At 39.5% G+C, this 11884-nt stretch overlaps 1 protein-coding gene across 2 annotated transcripts in view; it reads right to left on the bottom strand.

The window, feature by feature from the left end:
• Positions 1–9462, bottom strand: part of znf292b (zinc finger protein 292b) — a 25212-nt gene extending 15750 nt beyond the window's left edge. Inside the window, exons 1-5 of one of the 2 annotated variants that reach the window (XM_061091034.1) lie at positions 9097–9462; positions 4107–4261; positions 3855–3933; positions 2369–2504; positions 1497–2271 (exon numbers count right to left, since the gene is read on the bottom strand). In XM_061091034.1, coding sequence (XP_060947017.1) covers positions 2240–2271; positions 2369–2504; positions 3855–3933; positions 4107–4261; positions 9097–9261 — 567 coding nt within the window. In that variant the 5' untranslated portion in view covers positions 9262–9462 and the 3' untranslated portion in view covers positions 1497–2239. Of the gene's footprint in view, positions 1–1496; positions 2272–2368; positions 2505–3854; positions 3934–4106; positions 4262–9096 lie in introns of those variants that run through there. The other variant, XM_061091033.1, reaches the window with a different exon arrangement.
• Between the last annotated feature and the right edge of the window lie 2422 nt (positions 9463–11884).

The raw sequence follows: 11884 nt of genomic DNA, 5'->3' as shown, positions 1-11884 counted from the left end.
GTCCGCCTTCAGTCTGACCTGCTCTCATTTTTTTTTTCTTTTTTTCAACTAAAATACATCTTTATAAGCTATTAGGCTGTAGCTATATCTTTTTATATCTTTCAAAGTGGACTACTTCTTATTTTATACATTTCCCACAAATTTTGGGGAGGACTCAAATAGGCCTGCATAGTTCTGTGTTTAATTTACTTTCAAAGTAGGCCTTCAAATTGCCAGTGTATTTTGTTCTCCTCTTCATAAGAGTTTGGTGTTTTTCTTTGGGGTAACAGTTACAAATAGCATAAAAAATGTGAAACAGTTCTTTATTGTCATTTAATAATTTCATAAATGCAACAAACTTGCTTGAGTTTTAATATATAAAGTATAACTATAAATTAAACTTTATAAGCTGTGTTATCAAATATGTTTTGCGGCTCCAGACAAATTATATTTGGGGAAGAGGGAGCAAAGTGGCTCTTTTGATAGTAAAGGTTGCCAACCCCTGATTAAGAGCAATCGGACCAATTACTTAACACATCAGTGGACTGTTTGGTTTTGGTTTTGTATTATATAGTGCTTTTCTAGTCTTGATGACCACTCAAAGCGCTTTACAGTACAGTTTTTACATTCACCAATTCACACACACATTCATACAGTGCATCTATTTGCAGCACTTTGTTATTCTATGGGGGACCATTCAGGGTTCAGCATCTTGCCCAAGGACACTTCGGCATGCAGATGGGTCAGACTGGGGATCGAACTGCCGACCTTCAGGTTGGAAGAGACAATCTACTGTAATTCTGGGACATTATTTAGAAATAGAAGTTTGAAGATGAATAGTTTCTCTTTATTTTTTGTGAGTGACCTCCATTGCGCTCTATGTGCCTGATGGCACAGACTGCAGCGATGTTAACACATTTGTCCTTGATGATACACGCACACTGTTAGAAGATATTATAAACTATAAATGACTCAGCTCTGTAACTCTGCTGTTGAATGGTATCTGAACGTAATTTGCTGCAAGTTGTTTACTAACTTTCTTAATTGAAAGTTTGTATGCAACAGCTATGTCGGGCGAGCACAAATAACGTTTGTTAGATTTAAAGAAGGCAGTTGCAGCACGGAAGCCATCAAATAACACTGAGCTAGAGGCTTTTGCAGGTGAAGAATGGGCAAAGATTCCAATCGAGATGTGTAAGAAGCTTGTCAGCACTTAACGAAAACGTTTGTTAGAAATTATAAAAACTAAAGGATGCGACACAAAGTACTGAGGCTGGGGGTTGAATAAAACTGCACAATCACATGTGTTAAGAGTTAATTTTTCATATGAACTTCAAAGTTAAGTCAACTCCAAAATAACTCAAATATGTATCAATAAAATATGTTTTGTCATTTATTGTCATGACTTTAATGTCTTTTGAAGTGAGGGGGTTAAATATTTCTGATTGCAACTGTATATGTATCAGCGTCGTAAATACATGATGGCAAAGGGCAAAACTGCCCCTAAGAAATATAATTTTGCCCCTAATATCACTATGAGAGGGGCAAAAAATGCCCCTATAATTTCTGTAGCAGATCCCCCGAAAGATGGTCGAGTCTGATGTTCTGGTGGTTTATTTGAGCCGTCCTTTTACAACATCGTACAAAACCTTAAACATCTTAAAACAACCGTAAGCACTTGTGCCTCTTCGGAGGGTCGCTAAAAACACAAGACTTTTCTGTAGCGAAGTTACCGTCATAACAGGAAGTCCGCGTCTCTACCGGAACCGTTTCAAAATAAAAGCATGTAACATTCCACAATAAAATTACAGAAAGACACTTCTGGCGATATTAACAATAACATATGTTGGGTAATTTACAATATCCTCTAATAATAATGATAATTTAATGAACTTGTCAAAAAACATCGTAGCCTATATGACCCGGTCCAGTTGCCATAGAATGTTTTTGATTTTCGCCTTGACTGATGTTGCGTGTGCGTGAAGAACCGAACGTCTAAAAAATTTCAAAAATAGAGCGCTTCTTTATTCGACCTGAAGATTCATACCCGCCTGTGGAGAGATGTGCTTGTCACACAGGCAGTGCCCCATATACCCCGTTACGTGGGCACTGAAATGAAGACATTCCGTACTACACAAGCAGCCAGTGGGGCTTACGGCCCAGGGCCAAACTTACCTGCTGACCCATGCCATAGTCTCTCTGTAGCAGTTTTTGATTTGATACCCAGATATAACTTTTTACTGAAAATTTGCTCCAAATATTAGCAACCTTGGTTACCAATAATCAGTATACCTGGAAAAAAGAAAACCATACCCCTCATTTCATTTGAGTAAGACAACAATAACACAGACACAACTACAGACTCTAAAAAACCAGTGCAGGAACTCACCTTCTTTTGTCGCTACATTTCCGTTGGACAGAAGGCTTTGCAGGACATCATTTGTCCAAACACCATCATACTGGCCCAAAGCACAAAGCAGGGACAGCTGAGCGAGTCCATTCTCCTGCAGCTTACTGTGAGCAAACTATGGATACCAGGAAAATTCCATTATTTAAAGTAGCATGGTTTTGGGACATTCTGATTTTTTAGGCTATTTAGTCAGACTTAGGTAGACTGTGTATTGCAAAAGAAAAGTGAGTGCAAGTAATTACTTAAATTGAAGGTTGCGAACCATGGATATGATAGTTTGAAGTGTGTATTGCTTAGCTTTGCACAGGTTCTGGACAATCTCAGACATTTCAACTCCATTCCCTTTCATACACAAAGGAAATTATTGGGTGGAGTGATGCCTAGTTTTTTTAGGGCCATGTCTTTCCCAAATTTAGAATCCAGGGTTTCCCCCAGTGCTGTATAGGCCTGGCGGGCCGCCAGGCTCCCCCCCCCCCCCGCCCCCCCCCGCCAGGCTAAGCGTCGATTGTTTTTTTTATTTAAAAAAAAAAAAAAATCCGTCACTCGCGCACATCAACAACACTTCACTTCCTCATTGAGCCCCGATCACAGACATGGCCCCGATCCCCAAGCAACCATCCTATTGGTCCAAACAGTCACATGTCCCACCCAGACCCATTCACTGACCCTCGGACATCAGAACGCTCCTTCAACACAGTGTTTTACTGAACATACGTCACCTTCACTGACCCTCAGACATCAGAACGCTCCTTCAACACAGTGTTTTACTGAACATAAGTCAAAACCAAACATAAACATAAACCTAGTCCGTTACACGATTAGGCTGCAGCTATTTGGTTTTATTTATTTAAAAATAGGGTACTTCTTATTTCATACATTTTCCACAAATATGAGGAGGACTCAAATAGCCCTACAAAGTTCTGTGTTTAATTTATTTCAAAGTAGGCCGACACTTGCCTGTGTATTTTGTTTGTTTGTTATTTTGTTGCTTGTCTGTTTGAGTAGCTGGCTGAAAGCAAAGAAGTAGTAGGCTTACCTTTTATTGGTAACCAAACTGTTACGGTTCATTGTTTCTGAAATAAGAGGCCTGACTGCTATGTTAATGCAGCACAAAACAAAATGTAAACAAAGGCTCAAATATTAAAGTGCAAAACTGTAGGTTTAAACTAGCAACTCCAACGTGATAAAAATAAATAAAAAAGAGGGCTTATAAGTTAAGTCAGCAGTGCAACTCAAAAAGATATCAAAGTATCTATTTAACCCCTTTTCAAAATAAAAAAGTTAGGTGTGCATATTAAACAAAGTGCCACATGTTTAGAGTATAAGAAACAATGGTGTCCAGCTAAAAATCCGACTCAACCCCCCCCCCCCCCCCCCCCCCCCCCCCCCCGCGGGTGCCTTCTAGCAGCCCTACCACCAGGCTTAGCAAGTTTTCTGGGGGAAACCCTGGAATCCAAATCTTTACCTTCACAGATGACTTGAATTTTTTCCATAAACCATCTGGGATGCTCTCCTTCAATGACAACAATAGTTCCACAAAACTCCTGAAACAGACATAAAATAAACAAACTTGATACTGGTTCTGCAATTAAAATTTGGAAACATGCAATGATAGGGAATACAGGGAATATGTACTGTAACTTCTATTTCCATTCAGCATAATAATCTTTTGACCCCATATAATGTATGAAGTTTAACATTTTTAAATAGTACTTACAGTGACAGCCTCTCAACCACAAGAGGAACATTTTCACACTGCAGGGAGAGGTACGGAGAGGCCTGTGCATAACTCAATAAAGCGACGATGTACACTTCCACCAGGGGGAGAGGCTCTTCTTCTATCTTCCAACGACCTGCGTAATCCAGCAGCATCTACCGAGAGGTAAGAACATTTACTTCAAAAATGACATTCAAAGAGTGTTGTCCTGAGTCAGTGATAGAGAAGGCTGGCTGGCCATGATGAGGTTACACCACCCATTGGACGTTTTGCCTGCCTGTCAGGAATTACATGTCTCTCACAGGAACATGCACATCTGAAGCTGCAACTATCAGTATCATAAGTTAACCACAATGTTGTCACAGAGCTCTAGAGTGTGACCATTTTGGTCGTACATAAAAGGTGTATTATTCATGTGCCAAAGCGCACAGTGAAACATTTTGGGTGCACCTGAATTATGTGCTGATGCATCTAAATGGAAAAGTTAGGCGCACCATTACAAGTTAGTCTGAAGCCCTGTCAGCAGCTCAACAGGAGAGACACAGTGCAGACTTAAGACTCAATCATTTTATACGCCCATCTCCAATCCAGCCATATACTTGTTTTTACCAAGTCCTGTTTGAATTCACCTGGAAAAACACAACAGGAAGCCTGCTATTTTGCATTTAGTTATTATTTAATTAATCTTAGATTTTAAAAACGGGGTTTTATATCTTAACTTTCAGGACAATAAAATTGTGTTAATTAATCAGATATTCTTTTGGAACCAAGTGTCCCGTCTTTTACAGTATTGCATTAGGGTAGTTTGCGTAGGGTACCTCTATTATGTTGCTTGGCTAATGTTTTTGTGTCCGCCTACAGTAAGTAGCCTTTCAGAGTTACTCAACCTTAAGGCTAGTTCACACATGATTTTCAATAACAATCTGACGCATTGCACACAAATCTGATTTCCAACCTGCCGGAAATCAGGTCAGAGTCGTTGACAACTCTAGCTAATCAGGGGCCAGTACAATTTGTACGTGGTCAAAGGACATCTACACATAGTTTAAAAACCAATTGGGGCTTCTTCACTAGCCTCATAATTCGATTACGATTCAGCATCCTACGATTCGATTCACAAAGTGTTCAATGTATCCCAGCCACAATTTTCTATATGGCTGCACGCTGATGCTTTTTCATCAATTAATACAATCAGTTTAAAAGTGCTTAATAAAGTATTATAGACTGTAACTGTTATAACAACTGTGCTGTAATTTACTAAATAAATTCAGAAATCGGACTACAACAGTAAGTAACTGACAGTGGTAACGGCTCGCCGCACTGATTTGACATCCATTCAGTTTAGACTTGTGTGCTGCACCTGAAACTCCGATTATATCCTTTGTGGCTGGTCTTCTATAGCTGTATCCAAACATAACGTGACTTTCAGTTGTGTTTACCAGAGAGATCGTCACTGCGCCAGAAGGAGTGATAGGCCTGGTCGCGTGTCACTCAAAGTGCAGTCAGCCAATCAGAAGAGGGGCTCATAAATAATTAATGAGGCAGGTAAAACAGTCTTTTCTGTCTGCAGCACCAGATCAGATTCCGGTCACTTTAACCCTGATGTCCTGGTTGTCTCGTGTAGCAAGTTTAAACATGTCTCATAAACTAAATCAAACAAACACAAAGTAATTGTCAGTCCTGGACGTGTCCCAATAACACATGATCAGTAATCATGTTCATTGTTAAGGTGTACGCAGGTCGGCGGTAGAATGAGGAGGAAGCAGACTCCGAAAGAGACTCAGACACTAACAGGATCAGACCTTTAATGTGCATTTGTCCTGGTCATGAATAGGGACGGGAATCGGCAGGGACCTCCAGATACGATACTATCACGATACTTAGGTGGCGATACGATATGTATTGCGATTTCTGTGGGTATTGCGATTCTGTAAGTATTGCGATTCGATATTACGATTTCCTGGGATTTCTTTTGGTTATTTTTTTTTTTAAATACTGGACCATGGAAAAATGTTGAATCATTCCTTCAAATACAACAGTCAAATTCACTTCGAGCTTTACTAGTTTTATTTCAAATATTAACATTAACTTAATGACTGCCGGGCAGCCAATAGAGAAAATAAATAAAAATGTGCCCTATTATTGTATAGCCACTGTCAACCACACAAACTGACAGATTAAGAAATGTATGCCACTTAGGCTACTTTTTTTTTACCATTTTCTTTTTATTCAACAATAAGTACAACAATACAAGTCATCAACATCAACAACTCAAAACAAAAAACAAAAATGAAAAACCTGCTGTCATGTCAAGTCTGTGTCAACTGCCATAGAGTCCACTTCTTCCATTTACTGTCCATCTGTGTTCCTGTCAGCCGTAGCCTGTGTGTCAGTCTTTCCATAATATTTATTTCCCCCACTGTGTCCACCCAATGGGTCTGAGTGGGTAGATCTTCCGTCCCCCATTTTCCTTGTAATGGCCTTTTTACCTGCTACCTTTATGGTTCCCCAAGGGTTGCGCGTTTTAATTCCCCGCCAGACAAAACACAAAAAGAAGAGACGTCTTCTTGTTCGTCGACTGTTTATTTACATCGCCACTGCGGCTCCTCATAGCCTTTTTCTGGCGGACAAATCCGCCATTCAGTGACTGGTTATACAGGTGGTCATACTTTCGATCTCTTCTGCCAAGTGCTCTTCTACTGTATTTGGTCCATATTTGTTCTTCTAAATCTTCCGTGATTTCTGCCGGTATTATGGGGCATGAAACTAGAAACTAGACTCCGGACGGGATGTAGTAAGCAGACCAATCACAGCCTTGCGAGCTGCGCGAGGCTCGTGTCGCTTAGTCGTATAGTTAGAAAAATTGGCGGTCACATGCAAGCCGCAAGAGGGGACACTCATGCAGGCAAGGGGCACGTTGCCTGTCTTGCGTGCCTGCGTAAAATCCGACTATAAATCGGCCTTTATAGCGGCTTTGGCGGGCGGCTGTGGCTTAGGGCTAGAGCGGCCGTCCTCCAAACTGAAGGTTGCCAGTTCGATCCCCAGTCTTCCCCATCTGCATGCCAAAGTGTCCTTGGGCAAGATGCTGAACCCTGAATTGCCCCTCATAGAACAACAAAGTGCTGCTAATAGATGCACTGTATGAATGTGTGAATGTAAAACTGTACTGTAAATAGGGCTGCCACTAACGACTATTTTTCTATCGATTAATCTGTCGACTATTTTATTGATTAGTCGATTAATCTAAACGATAAATTTTCCTCCAAAAAAATTAAATTGACCATTTCAGTTAATTTTATTTTGACAACAAACTGTATGTCATCGTATACTGCAGCACAAAACAAAATGTAAACAAAGGCTCAAATATTAAAGTGCAAAACTGTAGGTTTAAACTAGCAACTCAAACGTGATAAAAATAAATAAAAAAGAGGGCTTATAAGTAAAGTCAGCAGTGCAACTCGAAAAGATATCAAAGTTTCTATTTAACCCCTTTTCAAAATCCTTGTGTAGTTAAGTATAATAAAAAATTTATTAATTAATAAAAGGCAGAAACACCTGATGACACCAAGGTACAACTGAAGATTATTATTATTCTCATCATAACCGTCTGACGGAGCATATGATTGTTAAACAACTTTCCTTTTCATCTATTATTATTGTAGTTTGTATATCTGTAATGTTTTAACACTTACAGCACAATTTACCAATACTCTGGCAATACAAAATGTTCACACCAGTTTATTTCTAGTTCCGTAGGCTAAATGGTAGTGTTGTAAATCACACACTCCTCCCTACTCGCTGTATTAGGAGTTCCATGAAGAGGTCTATATAGTGGGAAAAAACTTTTGGACACAACTCAGATCATTTTCTCTGTGCTGGTAAGTACGTTATTATTGTCACACAGTTGAAACGTCAATCTGTAAAAGGTATATGGAGCATATTATTCCAATAAATACAATATTTGGTGAATACTACAACTTTCAGTCTCCTTCAACATAGCCTTTTCAAGTTGCTGCTACCTTATTTAGCATCACATCTGGGGATTTGTTATCACTTCTTGTTATTTAGACATGACAATGTTTTGTTTTCAAACAGTGCTGTCCTCTTTTCTGTCCCTCGTTTTTTTCTCATCCGGGAGAGCGAAATGCATGATGGTCGTTTAGATAGTCGTACAGAGATTTTCTAAATGAGTTGTGAAAGATGCTTCCATTTATGATGTTAAAAAACATTCGACAACATTAAAAAATGGGAACTAACTAAACAGTGGACTATTTGATGAGACGTGATTGATTTCGGACACAAAGACACTAATCCTTCCCATTCTCCCATGTCGTCATATCAACTTGACTACATTTCACACAAAGTTTAACACAAAATTAATGTCAAGCTTTTGAATATACCTACATTTGTGGATTTAGCTACAACTACAACAAGACATATAGGCGGTAACCCGGGGGCTACGTTACAATCGGAGACAACTTTGTAAAACCAAGTCTCACGAGAAAACGCACGTAGCCACAGGAGCTAACATTGTGCTACCTGCAAGATGATACAGCTTGGTGGTGCTGGCTAACTTGTAACTGGAAATTGCCAGCACCTGGGGGAAACTGCCGTCTGTCTGATATTGCAAGTCTATCAGAACCATTCAATGAGCGATAACTATAATGGCAACTTAACTGTTTAACGAGCTAACATTTGGGTTTAACTGGACCCTACAAACACTGCCATGCGCTAGCCTGTTCCGGAAGCTAGCTGTATAAGCTAGCCATGTCAATGGTCAGATCACTCTAAATTTCTGAGTTAAACCGATTAATTTTCGTCGTAATGACCGGGCCTTTTTTTATTACTAGTTTAAGGCAGCAACCAGGTCGAATCTACTGAAACATAGCTTGGCATTAAGTCAAACATCCACTGGATTCTCCAGAACGAAATGATATTACGAGTGAATAATGGCTAGCTTGTTGGTTTAAGACTTGAAAGGGAAACTCACCCGACAGAACTCTTGGCAATACTCAGAAGACGACTGGATCGGATACTGGCCTCGTTGTGTCACTACGACTTCCTGAAGCCCTTGCAACCGTTGTCTGAGTTCCCATAACGTTCCATTGATACCGTTCTTGGGACTACGGTCTTGTTCGGCCTCCTCGTCCGCCATCTTCACACTCAGCTCTAGCGCGTACCACTACCGCGTCGCTACGTAACAGCTTAAAATACGTACATAGTTATGCAAACGTCTACCACTGGGGAAACATCCTACCGCAGAGCCGGATAGCCCTTATTGTTCCAGACGTACGCATGCGCAAATCCCCCAGCCACCGTTTCAGACATACGCACATACATTGCTTAGCAACCGACACTGCCCATGGCACAGTGCGTTCTTGCTGGAGCTGGAGAACTGCGCAGGCGGCCTTGGCGCTATGTAGCCGCCCCTTAGATCTTTGTTGCGCGTCTACCTATGCTTTTTACGGTAAAGCGGTATAGATGGTTGGAGCGACCAAAAAGTACGAAAACATAACCATCTTTTAGTCTCTTATTTGATATATACTTATCTTCATCAATGTTCATGGGTTTTTACTGCATAACAACTGAGTGCAGACTCACTTCAAAATGATTAAAGATTCAAGAGTTTATTGTCATAAGCACAACAATTCCGTTTAGCAGTCGCAGGCAATGAAATGCTTAGGTCACAGGCTCTCTTCTAGCAATGCTCAGAATACTACAAGCAAACAAATATTGAATAAAATAAATATAAAATGGAATATAAAAAAAAGTAAATCTAAAATATATATAATCCTGAAGAACAAACAATAGTTCAAATATGCTAAGGTGCAGAGTTATTGTGGAATTATTGCAGATTGGAGGAGTTTAAAGTCTTATGGCCTGGGGGATGAAACTGTCTCTGAGGCTGGTGGGGCAGGCCGATGGTCTCCTTGATAGTAGACCTCTGAGTTTTACTGACATATCAGGAAAGACTGATCTCAATATTAAGCTCCTTTACACTGTAAAAAGGCCTTTTTTTTAAAAATTATTTATTTGTAAATGAATATCATTTAATTGTCTTACCTCCCTCCATATTGTTTGATGTAAGCTCAGACTAGTGGCAGAAACTTTGACTATGGGCAGAAAAGGTCTCTGGTTCGACTCCACGGAGAAACAACAAAAAGACGAACCTGGATTGATCTGTCCAAAAATCCAAGAGGATTCTCCCTACCCTGTCTAGTGCCCCTGAGCAAGGAACCTTACTCCCCCAACATCTGCTCCCCGGGTGCCGTACATGGCTGCTTACTGCTCTGTGTGTCCTGCACCAGATGGGTTAAAAGCAGAGGTTAAATTTCCCTACAATTGCATGAGTGTGCTTGTGCATGTCTGTGCATGTGTTTGGGACAAATAAATGTATCTTAATCTTAATCTTAAAAAAGCATTTCCAAATACACCTCAACTTAAATTTCTGCTTCCACAACACCTGAAAATGCTACTATAAATGCTACATGAGTTTTAAGGAAATCGTACTGAAATGGCATTCAGTAATCCTACCCCATTTCCCATCTTTAAAGACCTAAAAGCAGCCTGTTTTGTGACACTCATTGTTATTCAAAAGAAGCATCAATCAAAACAATTAAAAAAGAAAATAAATTAAAATACTCACCCAATTTGTCAATAAAGGCCCTGATCCAGGAGGTTTTGCCAGAGAACACATGGCACAATAATTGGCAAAATCAAACACTAAAATATAAGCACAAACTATATTAAATTAGAAACACAAACATGTTACATTTATTTTTAAATGCAGTAGTCTATATACTAACCCCTCCACCCCTTGTTTTATAAGTAAGTATTAGTACAAATAAGTTCTAGAGGCAGCATTTTTACCTTATGTGGTAAACATAGTTCTTAAAATAGTTAATTGTGTGCTGTAAAAATAACAGTCCTTTTAAACTCATTTAAGGTATAGAGTATTACAACATTTGCATAACAAGTGCTTTCTTTTTGTATTTGACTGACACACACACTCACACAGACACACAGTTCTGTCCCTTTGAGAGGCTAGTGAGAGAGAATAGCTGGTGGCAACCTGACCAAGTTGTAACTGAACAGTCACTTGCCACCTTAGCGTTTCATTACTGCAAGCTTTGTATCTATCTGCTTTTCAATCTCCAGCAGAGATACCTTCTTCTCTTTTGCAGTTCGAAGGAAACTGTTGGATTTGGTGATGAAGGTCAGTTTGCTTGTAGCTTCTGCTTTCTCAGCATACTCATATGCTGATTTCTGAAGTGCGCTAATATCAGCCTTGATTATTGCTATTTTCTTTTTCAAGTCATCCAGCTCATTTGTGAGGGCCTTTCTCTTCAGGCAATGCCTTGCCTCTCCTTCTTTCTCTTCTCTTCATCAAATAAACGTGTAGAAGCACTACAAAAGTGGAATGTCCCCTTCAATATTTTTTTTACGTATTGGAGAGTGTGATGGATTCCTCTTCTCTCACCTGCTCCAAGAAGCAGTATCTACACACAGAAAGGACTGAAGGCCTAAAACATAACATTTGAAAAAAATGTTTTATTTTATATGTTTGATAAAATTATGTTAAATGTGTGTATATGTTTGTTTTGGAAAATACATAAAGTTAAAGGCTCTTTTATTATTTATTGGTTATTATTTAGTTAGTTAGACAGAACAGACAAACCCTCATACTGACAGATAGTCATCCTAACAGAGTTAATCACCACAGATGCAACCATAGATCATCTAACTGCACGCCAAATTTCGCCTCATCAACATTTGTT

The sequence above is a fragment of the Limanda limanda genome, chromosome 18 (genome assembly GCF_963576545.1).
Source record: "Limanda limanda chromosome 18, fLimLim1.1, whole genome shotgun sequence".
Lineage (NCBI taxonomy): Eukaryota > Metazoa > Chordata > Actinopteri > Pleuronectiformes > Pleuronectidae > Limanda > Limanda limanda.
Note: the sequence above shows the minus strand (reverse complement) of the source record. Positions and strands in the feature narration are given on the sequence as shown.